The following is a 22,891-nucleotide window of genomic DNA, read 5'->3' on the forward strand; positions in this document are numbered from 1 at the left end:
AGAAGAGAAAAGAGAAACAACTGAGACAAAGATTGGCTGAAGTTAACAGTAAAACAAATAAAACATCCTGGATGAAACGAGGATTATAAGAAGGCCTTCTGATAAAAATGTGTTTTTAAAAGAAGATAGTGATGTAGCTCGTCACAGAAGTGTCAGAGTGTCATGTCACGTGTCCATCTGTGTTACCTAAAGACTAAGACTCTTTAAAATGTAACCTGATAGAAACTGTGAGTCTTACAAAGTTCTGAAAATGAAGTTGACTTGACAGATTTATCATAAATGACACACTGGTAATGAAATGATGTCTGTTCTCTCTCTGATGCTGCAAAACAAGGCCACGTGGAACCAACCAATCAGAGCGAGAGGAGAGCGCTGAGACTGGCTGACAGGGGCGTGGTTACATGCGCGGACAGAAGTCTGATTGGCTGGCTGAACGCTCACTCTTCCACTCCACCTGAAGTGTTCATCTTGGTTTATAAAACCAGCCGTTTGAATTCTGCAGATTAAAGACGAGACAGCGCGAAGAATAAAAGGTAAAGAGAAAAACTCTAAACACTGAATTAGGATTGTTTCTTTTACTGATTCTGAGACCAGTTGTTCACTGAAATGATCAGTGTCAGTTTGCAACATAAAAGCAGAAAGACGCCATTGTTGTGTGTGTGTGAAGTGAAATAGTTATTAAAAACGTTCAGTCACTCACAGACTCTCCTCCGTACACGTAGAGGGCATAATTACGCACGCCCTCTCACTCCCTCTCCCTCTTCTCTTAGTTTCTCTCTCTCTTTCTCTCTTCACACACACACACACTCTTCGTGGGAGTAAGTGTGTAAGTAAAGAAGGAAAGAGGGGAAGAGAGAGAAGGGAGAGAGAGAGCGTGGTTCCAGGTCTCTCTCTGCTGCTCTCTCCACTTTGGGTACTCGTACCCAGTCTGACTCAATGGGGCTCCAGCACTAAGGGGTTAAACGTTAAAATAAAAGATATCTATTCACCCCAAAGCCCTTCAGTGTTAAGGTTTTGTGCGTGAACAGTGACAGACATAGGTAACTCATTAGGGAGAGAGGTAGTCTCCAGAGGCGTGCCTTTTTGTCTGTCGCCTCGCAGAAGGTTCAGTCGGATCCCTCTCGTCGGCTGGCTTTCTGTGAGAGGATAACTTCCACCATATCCTACACTCACAGCTCAACCAGGCGGGCAAACTACCGCAACACTATGGATACTGGAGATTCTCCCTTCCGGAAGAAACGGAGACCATGGCGCATGGACTTCTCATCCTTTGCCTTGGTGATCGTGGCGCTCGCTGTGTGCCAAACAACCGTGGTTCGTGCAGGTAAGATAGTTCCCCTCAATACCTCAGTTACTTCATGTGCGCGTTAACGCCAGATGTTGTGATTTTCTTCCCCACTTTTGCGTTTTTAAAAGTCTCCATCTTTCGCAAACCTAAAATTCAGCGTGCGTAATGATTGACAGCTTCTCCATTATCGGACACTAACGCACCTGACTCTCTGCAGTTTTACAGAGAAATGTGTTCACAATGCCCGAAGAATAATCAGCCAAACCAAACCAATCAAATGTAGAATCTGGTTTTTATTTTGATGCCTGCCTTCATTATCTTGTGTCCTGGTGTACTGTGTGCTGTTTCTCTACAGAGCAGATTTCTAAAAAAAAATATCTTGGGCTGGCTTGTTCTTGCTCCCTGGTTTCCAAAAGCCTTGAAATTGATTGTGGATCACGAATTACTAATGCAAGAGAAATCTGAAGGTCCGATAATGGACTTGGAAATAAAGGAGAAATCTAGTAGCTCCCTCCTTTAAGAAAATGTAGAAAATAGTGACTCGAGTGCCGTTTTTCTGTTATTTGTGACACTATTGAAAGTTGACATTTCGCCAGCTTTTTACCCCTTTAGAGAATTGATGAAGCATAAAGTGCTTTACAGTGAAAGTTACAGACACGGGAGATTACAAATGTCTTTTTCATGGCTGTAAAAACTGGATAAAGTGTTTTTTTCTATCTTCGCCTCTCTCCCTCTCGATGTGCTGACAGGTGTCTTCTCAACAAGTGTTGGGTTGAGCCACTAACTTCTTATTTCAGTCATGCAGGTGATTTTTGATCATTTTAATGATGTTTCTTTTTCTTTCTTTTTTCTATTTTGTACATCTTTAATCTTCATTTTACTGTCAAGAATCCAGATCCAGACTCATTTTACGCACCTCTGTGTATCCGCAGCTGGGGGGCTTAGGGTAGGACGGTGCAGAAACAAATCTGCACAGGTCGCTTTGTAGGAGGTTTTTTCTGCCTAACGTAAAGATTTAGGAGATATTGTTTATAAGATTGTTTTTCTGTATTTCAGCTAAACTTTGTTTGAAATTAAAGTGGGCTGTGGATCCAGACTGTGAAGGTGGGCTGAGGGTTTACCAGCTCAGCCTGTGCACCAGTCCACCCCTCACTGTCCGGGGAGGAGGGGTCTCTGCATCCACTTTGTAGGATGTGACTTTAAGCTGAGTTGATTTGATTGATTTCCAAACAGATTAATAGTCTGTGTTGGTTTTTATTGTATTGGTGATCAGAAAGGCTCATACATTGATATGGAGATTTCTTCATATCCTTTCTTCTTCTAGTGTTCTTCAAGGTTTGGCCATCCTCCCCTCACTCTCAGGTTAGAGATAAACTCGACCAAAGGAATGATCTGTATGCGCTGCAGTTCCCGGATGAACCACTAGTGGTCTGGAGTTATTTTTAACACAGAGGCTGCATTGATTCACCTGAGTCCAGACCAGTTCAGGTAGCCTATCACTGAGGACTTTGATGACACGGGACACTCAGTTATAAGATAAAAGAAACATTTCAAAGTGTATCACGACTTCAAATCTCCATGTTCGACCACAATGTGACGTTTAGATTCATCTTTAATAAAAAAAAAATGTTTGATTTTTCTGACGCTGGTTTGATTTCTTGTATTTATTTTGACGCCATTGTTTCATGTTTTTGTTTGTCAGAAGAGACACTTCCTGCCCATTTTGAACAGAAACCCCTCAGAAGTCGTTTTTGAGAATAAACTTACCTTTAGACATTTCAGTATTGATCAATGGCTCCTTCTTCTTCTTCTTCTTCTTCTTCTTCTGGATAACTTGTGAAGACAGCTTACGGGCCAATGGGGCTTTTGTAACATAAATTGCCCCCCTTCAGTGTATTCTTTGGCCCCGTTTCCAATTTCAGATTGCGAGAGGTGATTGCACCTTCCCGTCGTCTCCTGTGTGTGTTTTGGAGACATTTCTGCCTGTTATGAATGGGTTATTATGCGGCGCAGCAGCCCAGGCGCAGAGGTTTGGGAGTGAAAGCGTTCAGTGTCTCCGTGTCTGTGTGCGCTTTGTACAGTTCTGTGTGTGTGTGTGTGTGTGTGTGTGTGTGTGTGTAAGCTATGGATGTTTTCTCCAGGTCAGGGTGTGGAAATGTATGCCACATCTGTGTGAATGTACCTCTGTGTGCAACACCTCGACCAGGCTCTATGTCTTAGCCTAAATATGCCAATACGCGCGGAAGTGTCCGTTTGCGCGCAGGAAATGGTTCCTTTCTTCATCATAATACCCTGCGTTAATGTCAGGGTGAGGCACATTCACAGTCCATGTACCTGCATGTGCACGTGCATAACGGACTTGCGCACAGTTTGCCAGAAGGACCCGGATCTGTGCCTGTGCGTGCGCAGTGTGTGTGCGCAGTGTGGCGCAGCAGCAGATGTTGGTGTAAACTGTAACGGCGCCCCACCCAAGCAGTGAAAGACCGATTTAGAGAAGAAAGTGGTCAGAATCTTTCATGTTTATTCTCTCTGCGTTGAGAGAAGGAGAAGGCGGGATGGATGAGGCTCAGCCAACCAGAGAGCAGCAGGCCCGGAGAGCCATGAAAGCACAGTTTGTTCAAAGGAGGAGAAATCAGAGGGCAATATTTTCTTGACATGGATGTTCCTCAACCTCATTTCAAAGCAGAGCCTCCTCAAAGGGCAGTCTGTCATACCCCCCCCCCCCCCCCTTCCTCTCTCTCTCCCTCTCTCTGCTGGTGAATAGAGCTCCTGTGTGGTGGCATGAGCAGGCCTTTGACAGTTCATTCCTGTGACTGTCTAGGAGTGTGTGGTATTTCAGGCTTCTGCTGATCCTATGTGGCTGAGTCTGACAGCTTAAACCTGTAAATGATCCCCTGCTTTGTTCGATTTTTCCTACAGCGCCTCACATCCATATTCTCCCTTTATTTCTTCTTCTTTTTCTTTTACCAGTGCTGTGTTTCCCAGAGTGATGTTGTTTCGTCAGGTGTCTTATCTCCAGGAGATGTCACTGCTTGTATTTCTCATCAGCCATTATTACTCCACCATGCAGTTACTAATACTTCTTATTCATGTAGTCACCAAATGGATTGGCTGGCAAGATTTGGCAAATGATGGGGCGTTATGAGGTGGGAATTAATGCCCGTATAGGCTGAGATTAACCTCCAAGGAAAACTTTTTTTTTAACCCAAGCCTTAGCACAAGCCTGTTAGCGTGTCACCTCTTCTTATTATTAATAACAAAACAGAAAGCTACACTGGAGCAGCAAACACGATCAGCTTTAGACTCAGTTTACTGACAGTAGATCAGTTTTACTAGAAAGTATGTGTAACCACAGAGAAGCTGTTCAGCCCTCCAACATGAACTCTTCATTCTCAAAGCCCTAGTCTGGACTGTGAAGAGGTTATGGTATCTGTTTGGACAGGAAACTGAAAGTGTATGTTAGATACACTGAACCTCAGTCACTCACTGGATGCTGAACAGCTCCATGTTAAGTGAACAGATAAAGCCCAGCAGACCGTAGCTGTAAAATAAAATCATGCAGAAGCTAAAAATGAGATGCACAAAAAAACACTTCTGAGGCCTCGACATCCCCTCACACTTTGAACCTGCAGAAGTCTTTCTCAGATTAAACCACACTATCCCTGCAGACTTCAGAGAACAAAGTGGGCAGAAGACAGAAACTTTCTTCCTTCTGGTTTCATAGGTGATGATTTGGAGGTTTGTGTGGATAGTCCTGCGCTGTTCCTCCGAGGCTTTCTGTTTTAGCTGCAGATGAACAAGGACGATAGGAGAGTGTGCCAAGATCATAATGACAGACTGTCTGTGTAGGACGCTATTCCTAGTCACTGTTATTTTCTGCTTCTAGGAAGTCAGTGCAGGAGGGTGCAGGCACCAGCTGTGTGCTCCTACATACCACTGTAATGTACAGTACATCTCTTTTCCAGACATAGTGTGGTCAACGGACGTGAAAATAAAATGCAGATTTAAACCTGTTGTTTGCTCAGACTGCCCGACTTCAGTCTACTACATATAAGAAGAACAGAGAAACGTTTAAATACAGATTCATGGAAAGAAAAATAACATGTGACATTAAAGCTCTTACATCTTCCTGCAATTTCATAAAGAATCTGGAACTACTTGAATTGGCCCAATACAGCAAAACCCAACAAAGAAAGTTCCCTTTTTATTCTTTCTGCCTGCTTGTGATGAAGCTCAGGGTATCCCAGCATGCACTGGGAAGAAGGCAGGGTCTTCCCAATCACTGCATCCTGTGATAACTGTCATGGTATTGACAATGTTCAGTCAGGAACAAAAGAGGATTTACTGCACAAACACAGCAGAGTTGTCGGTTTCTTTTGAATCTTTTTGGAAATGTTGGAGATGTTTGTTCGTGTTCAGGGTGTTTTAGGGAGATCCAGTCACAATAAATCACCTTAAACAGAACTCTTCCTGCACTTGTTCTGCAGCGCTAAACTAAATTATACCAATCAAGTCCTCCAGAGTGTAGGTTTCATTTGTGATGGGGGATTTCCACTCTGAGAAGGTGTTTGTTCTAGACAGTAATGATGATTATCCTGTGATGCAGACCCGCTGCTGTTAAACTTCTCTTTATTATGGGGTTGTCCCGAGAACAGGTTTTAAAACTTCCATGTGATTCTGGTTAAATCAAATGATCTCGACACCTGTCCTGGTACGATGGCAACAAAAGAAGAAGTCCTATGCATCCAACATTTCTAATTTTGAATTACTGAAGGATGCACACAATCTGTGTTACATCAACCACGGGCAACGTTTGGTACTTTCTGATCAGTGTGATCTGTCACCTCTGACTTCACTCTGAAGTAAATGTAGTAATCAGAACGTGCTAGTCACTGTTATTAAAGATGAATGATTGTTTGTACATTGCACTGTTTAAAGAATAACTTTGTTAAACTGTTTGGTAGGTCAACATCTTCCAGGTCCAAAGAGCATGCAGAATCTTTTTTTACCCTTCTTTTATTTATTTTTTATAAAACGTAAAGGCTGTTGTCTTCAAATGATATTAATTCTTGTAAGAAGGCAGATGATGCTTTTTAAATTCGCATCATCAGTAGTAGAATTTAGTATAAATTAAACCTACATAAAGTTTCAGGCTGTAAAATAATCAGAGCTTTAAGTGTTTCCCTTTTAATAGACTTGTGGTTGTGTTTATAAATTTGTCGATAAGTAAGAGAAGAGATGCAGAGTTGAAGTTTTCTGCAGACACATCGATGGGTCTAAGACAGATTTTCTAATTTGTGCCCTCGCTGACTCTCAGTCCCCTCTGTGATGATACACTACAGGGAACCACTCAGCGTCTCCTGCACTGGGCCCTGTGGTTCAGTGGAGGCCTTGTGGTGTCAGTATCCACCCTCAGATCCAAACTAAGACTGTGGCCTCCAGCCCTGAAACCACACGAGGCTCCAGCATGATACACGTTGGCAGCATCAGTGCAGCACACACACACACACACACACACACACACACACACACACACACACACACACACACACACACACACACACACACACACACACACTGGCACAGACCACAATTACAGTACGGCACACAGGGGACAGTAGAGGACTTGGCCATGTGCTGGCTGCAGCTTCTTAGTGGAAAGAATGATAAAGCCACATTAGAGTGCAACATGATAAACGTTAGCATCTCCCTTTAGTGATGAACAAACCACTCAGACTGTGTTACTCTACTACACACACTCTCAAGTTAGGACAGATGTAAAAAGCATGTTAGCATAAAAAATAACACTCTCGTCTTAAAGTATTCTGTCAGATACGTTGTGGTAGTTCATGTTACCCAAGCAGCATCCTCCGGTGTTGAAGACAGAAGCTGAAGCACAGCTCACTCTGTTTGTCATCATGGGGGTGATGGAGGCCTTTTTAGATTTTTTTAAAAATTGATTTGCGAAAAATATTTATTGCGATACTGCGTTTTGAACCAGCAGAGGGCGCTGTCTGCATATTGTAAGATCTGTCAATCAATCAATTTCTATTTGTACAGCATCAACTCATAACAAGTGTTGTTTTGAGACACTTTACAAAAATCAGGTAAAAGACCTTACTCATTGTTATGTTACAACGACCCGGCCTATCCATCATGAGCACTTTAACAAAGTTACATTGGTAGAAATAATATATGTATCTGTGTGACTTCAATCATGTCCTTCTAAAAGTTCATAAAACATTACTCTATGAACTTTATCAAAGTTTAGAATTCAGGTATCGTGGCAACCCTGAAAGCACAACTTTATCTTCTTCACATGCACAGTCGTCCCTGAGTTGATCATAAAAGTTCAGATGAGCCTCTTTTTTTACTCCCCGACATCATCCTCTTCTTGTCTTTGCCTCTAAACTCCTCCTCCTTGCTCTGGTTATTTGTGGAGTTCAGTGGGACCTGACATCAGGATCCCCTCTCAGTCAGGGTAGATCTGTATCGTCATTATTTTACCTTCAATCCTCATTTTAAACAACATCAACAATGTCAAGTCTAATAACCGCCTTTACACTGCATGGGTACTCATAATGGATCTTCTGTCTGTGTACAGAAGGCATTATAAATAACTGGTAAATATAGAGCAGCATGTTGAAAATTATAACGTGCAGAGGCTCGTACGCTTAACCATCGTGGTCAGCTTTGTGGCTGGAGCCGCAGCTGGTGATTCCGAACAACTGGAGATTAGTTTGTCTTTTCCAGAGTTGAAATAAGTTTCACATTTTTGAATCTTTTTGTAATTTATGATCCTTTTGGAGATTTATGTTCATTTGCAGACCCTGTTGTCTGATTATATTTAGAAAGCAGAGAGACTTCTAGATATTGATAACTTATCGTACAGATGGATTTTTGCATGTGAGAGTGTGAGTGTGTTTGTCTCATAGTCTGTACATACAAATGAACAACAAGCCTCAGTGTCCTCCCATTGAACAGGATGAAGCTAAAATATCGGGCGCTGACTTATTGAGAATCAGAGTCTGCACAGTAAAGATCACACCACACCGCTTCTGTTACTGAAAACACACTTCTTTATTTGACTTATTAAACGTCAAACATCCCCCAGGTCCTCAGTACCCACAGCAGAGCAGCTGTTTGTGAAGCAGACACTGTTAGTTCTTTATTTGTACAAACCTAACAACATATAAATATAAACAGAGATAAAGGTCTACATATAAGATGCACAGGTTGGACATAAACCACTGAGGACTTTTTAAAGAGACTCACCTACATTCAGTCATAAATTAAAAACAGCTAAAGATGTTCACAGAAAATCTAAAAGCAGGAAGAAGGACAATTAATCACAAATAATCAGTCGGTTTTCATTCACTGTCACTAACTTCATTACTTTTATGGTCCTTTAAATCTAACTTGTTTATGATCTTCTATTTAAAACTCAAACTAGAAGAGTGACTTCAAGCTGAAGGGAATGGAAAGTTCAATGACTCTTGCTATTGTTTGTTAGATTTCCTCTCGTTCTTTCTGATAATCCGTTGTGTACACCCTGCAGGGTCTGCATGCACCAACAGAGGTGTAAATCAAACCATTTTATAGCATCAAATAACTTATTAAGAAGAGACCTCTCAGAATGAGGAGATTATTTAAACTCAACTTTCACTATTTTTTATCTGATGAACAGTTGATTTCATAGTTTGACCCAGGTCCTAGGAGGCAGAGTTTGTAACCTATACTGTGGCCAGTCAGCAGAGGGAGCTCTACATCCTTTGGCTTCACTTGAGGCATGGTGTTCTGCTGTTCATTCTTTGTACAGTGTATGGTTTGTCTGTCTGTGTCTCTGTCAGTGTGTGTGTGTTTGTGTGTTAATCTGTGGTCAATATTGCACGTCCCTCTCGCTCTGTGTGTCTTACAATGTGCTCGTTGTGTAAAGGGGAGAGGTGAGGGGTCAACGTGTCAGCTGGAGTGTGTGTCTGGTATTTGGCACAGCTTTACCAAAGGAAGGAAGGTCACAAGTACACACACACACACACACACACACACACACACACACACACACACACACACACACTTACAAACCAATATGCACACACAGAATTCACTAGACAGATCATCTCAGAAAGCTTTGGGGAGGAAATAAAGTTTTTCCTCTGAAGTGAACAGAGGATCATGCAGGAGTCATCCTCACCTGAGCCTGCAGTGACCTATGACCCCGGGCTCTCAGGGCAGTTTGATGGCTGCTTGTGTTCAAAATACAGGTTTCAACCAATTATCATATATGTATAATGTATACATTATTATTATACGTGTATAATAAGTCAACCAACTTCATTTTCTCTTTGCATTTGCCTCTTAAGCTGCCTCTAGTGTCACTTTCATTTGGCTCAATGCAATCTAAGATATGCTCCCGCCAGAATAGAGGACAGATTGACTGATGGAATATGACAGGGGCCCTAATCCATACATTCTTTTAAATTCAATCTACCTCTAAGAACTAGTACATTTGTGTGGTTTTCTCAAGAAGTTGATTTATTTATCTCAATATCTTGGGATGACATGTTCATTTTTGGGGAAAGTTTTCAAGAAAACATTTAAATATACTATTTATTATAGGAAAACTGAGTTAAATAAAATGCATGGACAGATGTCCTCTTGGGGCATGAGTCACTTAATTGATTATATCTAATCTAACAATATTTTTTTATTATTTCATGTTGGATTTATGAGCATTATTCTTTAACTCTGCAAACTTGAACCATACAATTTTGTTGACCAGTGACTCTCTGTGACTGTGCTCAGTTTACTGTCATTAAATCTGTTTTAGCTCTATCTAGTGGACAACAAGGGGAACTACAGCAGTACAGACACCGCTTAAAAACATTGATGTTGTGTTTTTAGTGTATCTCATTTTAGAGTGTGACAGTCAGCTCTAGTGTTTTCTTTCAGGTGGTGATAAGATCTGAATGTTTGGTCAGTTGAGGGTTTTTTATGGGCTGAGTGGGCTGCAGCAGCAGTTCTTGACCTTTGCCATGCTAAGGACCCCCATATAGCATCAGCCTCTTGTGAGGTACCCACTCTTGCAAAACTTCTTAAAAGTTAAAATGTTATTTTCACAAATAATGTTGTGAATTGATTTTTTTATTTCTTCCACTTCCTACCCTGTTCCTCCAAGTTTCAGCGACCTCCCTGGTGACTCTGGTAGTCCCTGTAGTCATAGTTAAAAAAATAACTGTTACATTATGAAAGATTATCTTTAGTATTTGAACTGATCGGATCAGTTTGAGTCCCTTTATTAATGTTCTGCCGTCAGTGTCTTGAATATTGTCGTTTTTAATTCCGCTCCTCTGTCAGTAGTGATGCCTGTACAGACTACTGTAATCTGTAGCTACAGCTTCGATTCTAACCGCCCTCACGTGTCTGTGAGTCCTGTTTCCTCTCTTAATGCCGTCTAGTAATTGGCCTGCTGCATTAACATCAAAGGGCTGCAGCCATCTGTGAGCGCTTATAAGAAACACTGATGGAGCAGGAAGAGGGTGAAGAAAGAAAGTAAAGAGAGACTTTTACCACTCTTTCTGTTTTTCTACCTTGTCTAGTTTCATATTTGCCACTCCTCGTCTCAAGAGGAGTTTTCACTGCCTGGGCTGTGTGAGTGTGTACCTCTGTGGCCCTGTGTGTTATTTCTGAGGGTGTGTTTTTGTCGTGATTGTGGTCCTCCAGGCAGGAAGGGCCCCGGCTGCAGATGTGAGCCGGGGAAGGCAGCGGGGAACAGAGCGGCACATTGTGCTGGGTGTGCTGGGGGAGCTCGGGCTGCAATCTGATCCAGTATCCTGCCATCACAGAACCACGCTGTCTACTGTCACTGCCTGACCCCCCCCCCCCCCCCCCCAGAGACACACACACACACACACACACACACACACGCACACACACACACACACACACACACACACACACACACACACACACACACACACACACACACACACACACGCACCTTTCCTCCTTTCATAACTCTACATCTCTTTCTTTCTCTCTCATTCCCAACATTCCTGTGCTGACCTGTAAAAGTCTGAGGACATTCTTCATTCCCTGGATGATTTTTTGAGAGTTAAAAAAGTTATAAAATTGCACAAAAAGTCTGAAAAAGAATCCTTGTTATTTCTTTACTCTCTTTCTTTTGAATGTTTTAACATGTTATGGTCCAACTTACTTTTAAAAACCCACCAATCTTCAATAATTGCTCTCTCTCTCTTTATTCTCCTCTCCGTGTGTCTTTGTTACTCCCCTCTGTTCATTTCCACTTTCATGTTTTTAAGTGAAGTTCATGTTTTTGATGGTTGATGTAGCATCACAATAGCACTCAATCTAACTCCTATTCCCCCTCCTTCTCACTAACTTATTTTACATCCTTCTCTTCTTCACCTCCTCCTCCTTGTCTTTCTCTCTCTGGTGTAGAGTGACGTTAATGGACTGTGGTCTGGACACCCTGAGGCAATATCAACGCACAATTTGCTCTGTCTGGATAAATATTACCATCTGTGGGCCTGTTCGACTAACTGTTAACTCTGAGACGCTGGGTGTCACCTAAACACAAGCACCACACAAAGAGAGTTCACATTAGAGGCCAGTGTAAAGGGTCACAAGTGGTAACACATTAAGGATGGCTTTATGATGTTACAGTGTTGTCGGGTTTATAGGCTGTCTGATAGAAAGCTGTGCATCAGGTTAAGATTCAATGTCATTCTTCAATGAGTTAAAAAATGAAATAATTTTCAGAAGTTTCATGATTATTAATGTTATCCTGCGGTCTGGTGTATTGCTGACACACTACTGTAGAAAACCTGTGGTGAATAAGTTACACCCTCGCTGGCTTTGCATCCTAACTTGCATCCTCACAGCTTTTTGCAGAGCATGTCATATGTTTAGCAAACTGTCATGCACCGTGTGCATTTCAAATTTCTTTCATGAATTTTTCATTTATTCTTAAATATGATGAATTTGATAATAATAACAAAAATGTAACTTCATAAGCTGCATAACTGGAGGGCTTGGTTGTTATCTTCCATCATTTCAAAAAGTAGTTTTGCTATAGATAATGCATCACTGCCACCATAAGTTTATAATGAGAAGTGCAAGAGCAGGGCTGGCTGTAAATTCATTAAACAACACAGTTTGCTCAAAGACAGGGAGGCAAGCCAAGATTGAACACCTACTATGGGAAACAAATAATAATAATACACTTTATTTATATACTGTAGCACTTATCTTAACAAAGAAAAATAAAAGCAAGGCAGAGAAAAAGGAAATGAAATAATAAATGATTAAAAAAGACAGAAGATAAAATTAAGACTTCATAAAAGCCTTCCTATATAAGAAAGTTTTAAGAGAGGGTTTAAAAGAAGCTGAAGATTGTGCTTGGCAGAGAAAGCCACAGTCTGTGAGCTCTGACTGCAAACATCAGGTCAACAACCAGCAGAGATACAGAGCTGCATTCACCGATCAAGTGAACGACCAGGCACATAGGGGGGTTAAAGAACTGTAATATATATTAAGGGGTCAGGCCTTTAAAGCTTTACAAGTAATCAATAAAATTGTCAAATTAATTTGATAAAAAAGTGTCTGTCATGAATGTCAAACTTCCTGTAAATTATGTTTGAGATTATTACTTTTTAGATGATTTTTTTAATTCGACTTCAGAAGCAGAAAAGAGGGGAACTTTATGCAGGGAAATTAATGTTGACATAAAGAGCTTTGCTTTACATACCGGTATAAGGTTTTTGACATGAAGGAAATCAAACCTCACATTCCAGTGGAGCTGGTTTTCATACTGAAATACAGAGGCTGACACAGTTCCTTTTAGCACTGTGAGAAACCACAGAGCAGACTGAGGGTGGAGAAACACTCTGGTTGACCTCAGCGTGTGAAAGTGGAGACAGGATTTGAGTAGTGTACATCTGGAGTCAGCTGTGTGTTTTTTGTCAGGTGTGTCTGTGAAATGCTTGGGTATCCCATAGACAAATATTCATTGACTCAGCACTATCACATCAACGGCCACTTGTTGCAGCTGCTTGATAAATGTGAGCAGAATAGAGTACACTGTCTCTCCACTGTGATTTGAACTGAGCCTTACTGTACCTGCCCTGCAGTAGTTCCTACTTATGACTCGGACTGTTGCCAGTTTGCTCTGACACAGTGCTTCCTTTCTTCCATTATGCCTAAAAGTACAGTAGGAGCCATTGTGGCCATCCCCTGTACCTGCATCACATTAGTGCTGCAAGAGCCTGCAGGATGATGGTCCTTCTGGAAATCTGTACGGATCTATTGAAGACTGCTGTGTATTAAACAAATATTCATCTTAATCTGCTGTATGCAAAATACACTGGCTTTGTCTTTAACATATAAAGCAGTGTTGCAGCAAGGACTATATCAAGTATCTTCTATTTCCAGCTTTTGAAAGCACCCCAGATCAGCTTTATTTGCAAAGTGTTGAGATTTACGAGTGTAACGTTTCAGGATTTCAGAGGACATTTAACTAGTTTGCTTTTTGAATTAAGCCAGCTGTTATATTCAACAACCATTTTCTTCTCTCCCTCCTTTCTCTAGACCCAGTGGATGTGTTGCGGGCTCTGCAGGTTCCCTCTCTCCCTGAGGGTGTGAAGAAAGTCCCTGGCTTCTGCACCTCCCGTCGATCCAGCAGCCCTGATCATGCTTACCGCATCAGCAAGAAGGCCCAGATCTCCGCCCCCACCAAGCAGCTCTTCTCAGGTAGGATACAAACAATTTTAAAGATTACAGATACAACATTTATTTTAACCACTATCATAATAAATTGGGCTGTAAGTAAAGTATGTGACTCTTCTGTCCTATGTGTTTCATCATTAATATCCAAATGCAAATTCTTCTTTATTGACATTGCCATGAATACAGAAGTTTACACTTTGTGAACAGTTTAATTGTCAGTATTTTGTAGGAACAGAAAGAAGTAGGATAAGCCTTTTACTTCATAGGACTCTACGATTAGAAAAACAAGCTTTCAAAGTGATGTGCTGAGATCTATCTAATTATACTAACTGTTGATAAAACAGGTCTGAATTAAGTCTTAATTTTTATTTTATTTATTTTATCCTACTTTTTAAAATAAAATAAAACGTAGTCCTGTCTATTAGAATATATTTCTCTAATTTTAATGAACTATTTTTGTCAGTATTTTATCCCACAATGCAAAAAATAAAATAAATAAATAATTTGCGGTCGCTGATTGGCGTTAATTTACTGCAGTGGTTTCCATAGCAACAACATCACCGGCAACCGCTACCTGCTAAGCTAACCGTTAAAATAAGTAACAAGTGAGCTAAACTTCCTACGGCCTTTTAGAAAAAGAAGATAAAATGGATTAAAGACACATTGAAGGCCACATATGTGGCTATACATTTAGTAGTGCACTAAAAGTTGCCCTGATATAGTGAGTATGCGAAAATGATTCGTTTTGTGTGATAATTATCTGTTTTCCGCTAACTCTTAGCATTAGCATTAATACCGGTAACTAATATCGCGAGAATAGCACGAGATTTGCTAAGTTATCAAAGTTACTCTTTCCAAATGCAGTGAAACGTCATGTTCTCTACGATATTACAATATAACAACACTTTAAAACGTATTTATTGTTTCAAGTGTATTTTAAAACAGGGGTGAAAACAAAAATAAAGGCAGCTGTGTATGTTTCACAACAAATGATAAGCTTAATTCACATTTTAACATATTTGCTGTGAATTTAAGAAACATTCAGAAACCTACAACTAGAGTTTCAGGTTTTTATGAGTGCTTTGGGTGTATTTTTAACTGAGCTTTCTGAAGTAAAGTGAGACAATTTGTGCCCTTTTCTCGTTTGCTCAGTGTTATAGAGTATGATTATGTGTTGCTGTGCTACAGTTGGGTAATTAAACTTTGGGAGAGCCATAACAAATTAACTTTAGCACACTGCCTGACACCCTGGAATAAGGAGAGAAAGGAAAAAACAGCACTTATGTGGTTGTGAATAAATCCTCAAAAGTCAAAGCATGTTTTCATCTAATCTTCTGAGGTTTAGTTTCCCTCCTTCAGCTCTAACCACCTGTTATTATGTGTCCTTATTATCTATGCTAGATTCACCCGAGACTGTATTCTGCAATTCTGTAATTAGTTGATCCTGACACTGATATATGACTTACATCCCCTAAAACTCTAGTGTGCACCACTTGTTCCTATTTGAAACTTATTTATCTGTTTCTTTTTCTTTTTCCAAGTTTATCTCCCTCTACTTCCTCCCATCTTTTCCATAAAAATATACAAAATTAGATGCTCTGCTCTGGTGTAAGGTAAGGAGGTAAACACTGTGCCACTTTCTCCTCATCCTCCCTTCCTAAAATAGCCCAAATCTAGTCATAACAATTGTTTATCATAACAATTTACTACTATACTGTATATGCTGCTCCTATCCTCTCTCATTGTTTCTCTACTCACATTTCTGCCTTCCTTCACAACAGGTCGATTCCCGGAGAACTTCTCCATCATGGCTCTGGTTAAGGCCCAGGCCGGTCTCCAGGCATTCCTCCTCTCCATCTACAGCGAGCAGGGCATTCAACAGCTGGGCATTGAAATGGGACGCTCGCCAGTTTTCCTGTACGAGGACCAAAATGGCAAACCCGCCCCTGAGGACTACCCACTCTTCAGAGGTGTCAACCTGGCTGATGGCAAGTCAGTAACCAGCAACAACCAGTTTGTGAATGGTTGAGATGGCACAGTTGGGGTCATGTGGGTGTGAGTGGCTGGCAAAAAGGATGTGTGTGAATGTTGTTTGGGATGTTTATGAGCGACGAGGATTGTTTTAACAACATTTTAGGCCTGTTGTCACATTACACATTTATTTGCCTCCCGCTCCTCTTCCTTGCCTCTAGGTGGCATCGCATCGCTCTTTCTGTTTCAAAGAAAAATGTGACACTGCTTTTGGACTGCAAAAAGAAAATGACCCGCCCCCTGCCTCGGGGCAACAACGCTGAGATCGACACCAATGGCATCACAGTGTTCGGAGCTCGTCTGCTTGACGAGGAGGTTTTCCAGGTGAGCAGCTTAGCTTTATAGGCAAACTGTGAAGTTATTAATATGTGCAGGTCTTTATTGATGGAGTTACTTTGAGTACCCTCTGATGTGTCAATTAATATGCTTTTAAATGTAGAGCATATTAATACTTCAAATACTTAATAGATAATGCAGCTCTACAGGTTTCTTCTAATCCACATGTTTTTACTCACAGGGAGACATCCAGCAACTGCTCATTGCCTCAAACCCCCAGGCTGCTTATGACTTCTGTGAACACTACAGCCCTGACTGTGATTCCCCCCTTCCCAAGACTCAGGCTCAGGACCCCAACACATACGTGAGTTGACACCACCTTAACACGAGACATATGAAATCAACACTTTCTTCTTCTTATATGTGAAAAGGTGATCAAATAATAACATACTCAGTGAATATATATATCTCTAAAGCCTACCTGCAGGCTACAGTAACTTCCCTTGTACTTCCCTCACACTCTTTGGTCTCTTAAAAAGGTTACTGTATGATGAGGTTTTTGTTTTTTTCACACAAAGCAAATACATGGCTACACATAAATGCAACAGCACCCACAAGACTACTGATGAATATCCATTACAGAGTGGAAATCCTCAGATTTAGCACAATGCTAACACAACCGACTCATGAACATTCATCTCTAGCTCTGATAAAGCAGGCCCAAACAGAAACTGTGGACTTTTTTTTCTCGATTCTACGGTAAAGGAGAAAAAAGACAAATATTAAAATAATCCCTACGTTTGAACATTTGAACAGTCAAAAAAAAAGTAATGCATCCACTGTTTTTTCCTAGGAATACTTTTTGATGCCAGGAAATAGAGAGAAATAATATAAATGTAGAAAAAGGCAGTCACTTTAAAAAATGATTTAAAAATGAACCAAAGTATTGAAGAGTGATTTCTCTTTTCTAATTGATAGTCTTGTGTGTCATACTTTGAAGGAGATTGGAAATTCATTGAGGCATATTTTTTACAAGTATAGAAGATATAGAGGGTTTCAACTAGCTTTAATAAAGTCTGTCACTTAACAGATACGTCTGGGTCAGTTAGAAGTGTTACTACGACTCTAATCTTGTGCACTAGCATTGTGACCCAGTTTTTAGCGCTGACCTTCATATTCCTACTACCTGGAATTTGCCATTTTTCTTCCTGTGTTTGCACAAGGAGGATATAAAATTAACAAATGTTGTATCATTTGATTTGTAATGAGAAGGCTACTAAAAAAAAAAGTAAAAAAGAAGGCAACACAAAACACAAGTCATCTGTAAATGAAAAAAAAAGTCCTCAGTTTCATTTTGGTTTGTCTGACATTGTCATCAAAGTGCTGCTCTCCCTTTCTGTCTTCCTAACGCACCCCAGTCATCAGCAAGAGTTTGTATCCATCCACTTTCCTCCTCACCTTCTCAGTCTGTGTGTCCCATGGGTGACCAAAGAAAAGAAGAAGTATTCTCGTATTGTACCTTTCCATAACTACACCTCTAAATGAGTACATTTCCATCATTTCAAACGCTGTTGTTAGTGAAAATAAGCTTCTTTAGTTACAGCTGTGGGTTAGTTGTCATCTTTTTTCTGCTCTGCTGCAATGAAGCACAGAAAGGTAGGGGAAAGAGGATGATACAAGCCGATGTCTTCCCCACACTGTTTTCCATGGACTGAAGGAAAGAGAAATTCTTCAGGACATAAGAGTTACATTTAATTGGTTAAATTGAGAACTTAAAGGATTTGGCATGAAGATGGCTTAAGGTGGAGCCTCTTTACTTACTGAGACTGGTTGTTTACATTACATACATTCAAAGCTTTGCAAGTTCTCCCTCTGATATTTGGGAGCTAATAGTGTCCTACCCTCAGAGCTAAAGTTGCAAGGGATTTTCATCCGCATTCATCCATCTAAAGTACATGAGGTTTGTTTAATCAGCCTGCATGCTGGATCAGTCAATACATACAGTATACTATCAGTCACTGTACCAGCTCCAACACTTTGCGTTCCAAACTCTGTCATGCTCTTGAAACGACTGCTTTCTGAATGAATATAAATCAGTAGGTTTTATTCATCTGCTTCACACACTGCTTTAATGTTTGCTGTTTTCTCATTCATCAAGGTTGTTTGTGTATGAACAAGAAGAAGCAGCACACAGTCCTGATGAATGAAAAATAAAAAGCTTTGCATTTTATTGATATCTGAATTGCTGTCTCTTGCTCTCTCTATCACCTCATCACCCCTTATCTTTACGTATTCCTCCTTCCCCTCTGCTTCCCCATTATTCATCCTTCTTGAAATCACCCCTTCCTCATGCATTCCCCCTTTCCATTCCTCTTGCTTTCATGTATTTTCACCCCCTCTGCAAACCCAAACCTCCAACCATCCTACTATCTTCAAATCTTTCAATCGCCCGATCTCTCTCAGTACTTTGATGAGGAGCAGGATGACCATGAATACCCCTATTATTATGAGGAAACAACAGGCGTTCTTTCCTCCGCATACCCCTCTCACCAACCTGAGGCCCCCAGTCAACAGGTAAAAAGGCACAAGAGAGGTGGAAAACACGGGCAGGGTTTGTTGAAAGGAAGGAGAATGAGAGCGAGAGAGGTATTAATCAATAATAGAAGCATTACTGTTTGTATAGCTTGATATTTCAGTGTATAAAATATCAGCATTCTCAAAGATAACATTTTTAATCAACATCATTTTCCCTTGTGGTCCTTCAAATGCCTCTCTCATTCCTCATCACTTCATACCTGCTTTGTTTTTATGTGTTACCATGTCCTTAAAACACATTGACCTCTCACACGTTCACTTTATCCCAAACCATCTCCGTCAGGCACAATTACCTTTGTGCCATATTAAGTTTTGTTCTCATGTCATTTACATGTTGTCATTTGTGTATGTGTGTTCAAATGTGGCCAAGTGGGGGCACTGTGGTTGTGTAGGTGCAGCTGTGCTGTTAAACACATTGGCACAATTTTTCCACACAAAATTCTCCAGCAAGTTCCCCATTTATTTCACCCTTTCTTCTTAGGTACCATTCCTGTTCACCCATAAACTGAACTTTTTTTTTTTTTTTTTTATGGATAAAAATAAGTGAGGTGCACTTTAAAACAGAAACCTATAGCCTTACATTAGGAATATGCAAATCATTTATCTAGAGAAAGGTTTCTAAATGTCAATTCTGATTTAATTTGTGGATCTGCTGACATTACCATTTGCAAATAATGGTTTACATGATTGACTTTTTTTGTCTTTCATGTCAAGCAGAGCTCATAGTATGCAAAAAATACAAATTAGCAGGACAAAAGCAGTCTTTTATTACGATTGTCTTGGTCAAATAGTCTTTGTAAATTCCTTTTTTTTTTTTTGTGTTGAAGGTTACATTTATTTCCAAGTTCTTTTCTGTCTTAAAATGTTATGGTGCCCCCTCATTACAGTCTTTGATACATAATCCCAGCCATCAGTCATCACAGTTTATCATGAAAAAATACAGATTTGTAATAGTGTTTGACCAGGGCATGGGTCTGTACTGTCTTGTTATTGCATGATGTCGTAATTGTCTTGGTTAATGCGCATGATGTCAATGCATGCACCCACTGCACTTCTGTGTCAACAGTTTCCATAGCAATTGTAAATTCAACACGGGAATATCTGTGCACATGTTTTTCTAGGTTTAAGCATCCATGGTTTAACATGTGACCTTTGTATGACACACTTTATAGTCATGCAACACTCCTCATTAGAGATGGACGGTGCTCTGTTTTACATATTTGAGGACGTCACATTCAGGCTTATGGACTTTTTCAAATTGTTTTGTGACTTTGTTTTTGCTGTTATTTTGCATGTATTTTTGTTATAGAAGCTTAGGTTGAAAGATTTAAGCATGAACTGTTGTTCTCATATTGTGGGTTTATGTAACTCTGTATGCATTTGCATGCTAGCCTGGCATCCACACACTTTCTTTTGCATGGCTCAACATCACTCACCTTCTCTGTCTTGTATTTGGCCTACCCAGTGCATTATAAACAGTGTGTATGTGAAATGAGCACAGGAGGTATAAGCCTCAGTGATGTGTGTGTTTCTTCATGTGTCTGTTTGCTAGTGTGTGTGTGTGTGTGTGTTTGTACAGTGTGTGTTTTAAGCTCCAGCTTCACCTGACCAATTACAGCCTCAGTGCCTCTGCCAAACCACAGGCTGCCAGTTCATATTAGCACAAAGATGCTGCTTTGTCATTTAATATTGGGAATGGCATTACTGGAGAGATCAGCAAAACAAATCTAAAATAAGTTGGGCCACAGACATGAAATTTGTCAAGATTTGATTTGTTTTAGTGGTTGTAATTTTGTTGTTGTATTTTTTGCTAACTTTTCTAAAAATCATCTGCTGTATCCAGTAATGCCTGTGCAGTCTCAGTAAATCATCCAATCCTTAGCCATCTCTATGTCATTGTTTCTCAAAACATCCACTCTTGTCTTTCTCTCTCCTTCTGTCCATCCCTTGTTTGTGCTTTTTATCCCCCCCCAACCCTTCTTTGTATCATTGTCTTTCTCAACTCTCTGTCTTTGTCAATATGCACTTTTACATACTAAACTACATCTCAACCAAACAATAATCATGGATATTAGAAGAAGGGACCAAATGGAAAAGCAGCCCCTACAAAAGCTACCCCTCTCAAAGTGAAACCCACTCCAGCTAAGCCAGCCAAGACTGGACCATCCAAACTTGTTGTCAAGTCGCCTATGCCCACCAAAGCTCCCAAGCCTTCCTCAGCCAAGCCAACGAAAGTAAAGCCTACTGCAGTAGAGATCCTCTTGTCTAAGATCAAACCAACAGCAGCAGCTAAATCAGAGCCTAAAGCTGCCCCAGCTAAGAATGGCAAACCAGTTGTTGAGAAGAAAGCCAATGGTGCCACTAAAGCCAATGGTAACGGCAATGGAAAAGCAGCTGCAGCGAAAGCGAATGGCAATGGCAAAGCTACAGCCGAAGCAAAGCCCACAGCACAGGCCAAAGTGAATGGAAATGGAAATGGCAAGGTTGTAGCTGAAAAGAAAGTCAATGGTAATGGAAATGGGGCTACAGTGCAGGCCAAAGTGAATGGAAATGGAAACGGCAAGGTCGTAGCTGAGAAGAAAGTAATTGGTAATGGAAACGGGGCTACAGTGCAGGCCAAAGTGAATGGAAATGGCAAAGTTGTAGCTGAGAAGATTGTCATTGCTAGTGGAAAATCCTCAGCATCAAAGAAGGCCAATGAAAATGGAAAAGCCACTGTTGTGTCCAAAACCAATGGCAAAGCTACAGCAGAGAAGAAAGTCAATGGAAATGGAAAAACTACCATCGAGGTTAAAGAAATTACAGTAAAAGTTAATGGCAAAGCTGAGAATAAGGTTAATGGTGAGGCTAAGGCTAACGGCAAAGTGATTACTGTGGTAGAAAAAAAAGTTGTTAGTAATGGTGCCGCAAAAACTGAAACCACTACAAAAGCAAAGACTGAAAAAGTTGTTAAAGTAGAAAAGATAGAAAAGACTGTGGTCAGTGCAGCTAAATCAGCTGCCAAAGTAGAGGCTACTAAGGCACCTAAACCCACAAAAGCTACAAAAGCTGAACCTACAAAAGCAGCCAAGGTTGTGGCCACCAAAGCTTCAGCAGCAAAAACTCAAGAAAAGGCAGAGGTGAAAGAGGTTGTCAAAGTCAAAACTGTGGTCACCAAAGTCCCTCTGGTCAAACCGACAGTGAGCAAAGTAGTGAAGACTGTTGTTGAAAAGGTGAACATCCCCAAGAAAGCAGCTCCAACATCTGCCCCTGTTCGGCCAACTCCACCCAGGCCCACAAAATCCAAGATGGTGGACATGAATGTCAAATCCCTGCACAAACCTTTCCCACCTTTTGGCGAGGCTGTGCTGGGTGGAACTGCAGTCCAAGCGAAGAAAGTTACCAACGGTTATCAACAGGTACAACAGGAGAGCTCATGTTTAGCTCGGAAGGTCCAGAGTCGTATGTCCCATTAGTCCCATTTGATCGCCAGGTCTTTCCGCCCTCCAGGGTCTGCAGCAAAAAAGAAATTGAAATCAACCTTTTTTCATTTTCTTATGAACAGTTTTATCTTGAAATACATAACTGACAGTGAACATTTTGAGGTAAATCCTTGATGGTGGAAAATCTGGTCTTCAAACTGGAAGTTGGTCCATACCAAGCTGGGTGCCTTTTCCTCTGTTTGTATATCATATGACCTTCGAGATCACTCCAGCTTCTTCATATGATATGACACAGCGGTGCACACTGAAGCATGGCTAATATGACAGTTTCATTGTTCTTTACTTTACTTTATATTCCTACCTTCAGGCTGCTCAAACTGGATCTCAGAACCTGAATATATTTCAGCCCCCGTCTCTTTCTTTCCGGGAGAATCCATTAATGTACCAGTCAGATGAATGAGCATGGATTGCTATGGCACAAAAGCTAAACTTGATGAAACACAATTACTATCACATCCTGGAGACACACAACACA

At 40.7% G+C, this 22,891-nt stretch overlaps 1 protein-coding gene across 6 annotated transcripts in view; it reads left to right on the plus strand.

Moving 5' to 3' along the window:
• The first annotated feature begins 812 nt into the window (after window positions 1-812).
• The window catches only part of col11a2 (collagen, type XI, alpha 2), a 50,276-nt gene continuing 28,197 nt past the window's right edge, over window positions 813-22,891 (plus strand). For 2 of the 6 annotated variants that reach the window (XM_065948051.1, XM_065948052.1), the window contains exons 1-6: window positions 814-1,324; window positions 13,895-14,056; window positions 15,814-16,024; window positions 16,225-16,387; window positions 16,581-16,703; window positions 21,010-22,332. In XM_065948051.1, coding sequence (XP_065804123.1) covers window positions 1,207-1,324; window positions 13,895-14,056; window positions 15,814-16,024; window positions 16,225-16,387; window positions 16,581-16,703; window positions 21,010-22,332 — 2,100 coding nt within the window. In that variant the 5' untranslated portion in view covers window positions 814-1,206. Of the gene's footprint in view, window positions 1,325-13,894; window positions 14,057-15,813; window positions 16,025-16,224; window positions 16,388-16,580; window positions 16,704-21,009; window positions 22,333-22,891 lie in introns of all 6 variants that reach the window. The other 4 variants (XM_065948053.1, XM_065948054.1, XM_065948050.1 and 1 more) reach the window with 3 other exon arrangements.

This window comes from Labrus bergylta, chromosome 19, assembly GCF_963930695.1.
Source record: "Labrus bergylta chromosome 19, fLabBer1.1, whole genome shotgun sequence".
Taxonomy (NCBI): domain Eukaryota; kingdom Metazoa; phylum Chordata; class Actinopteri; order Labriformes; family Labridae; genus Labrus; species Labrus bergylta.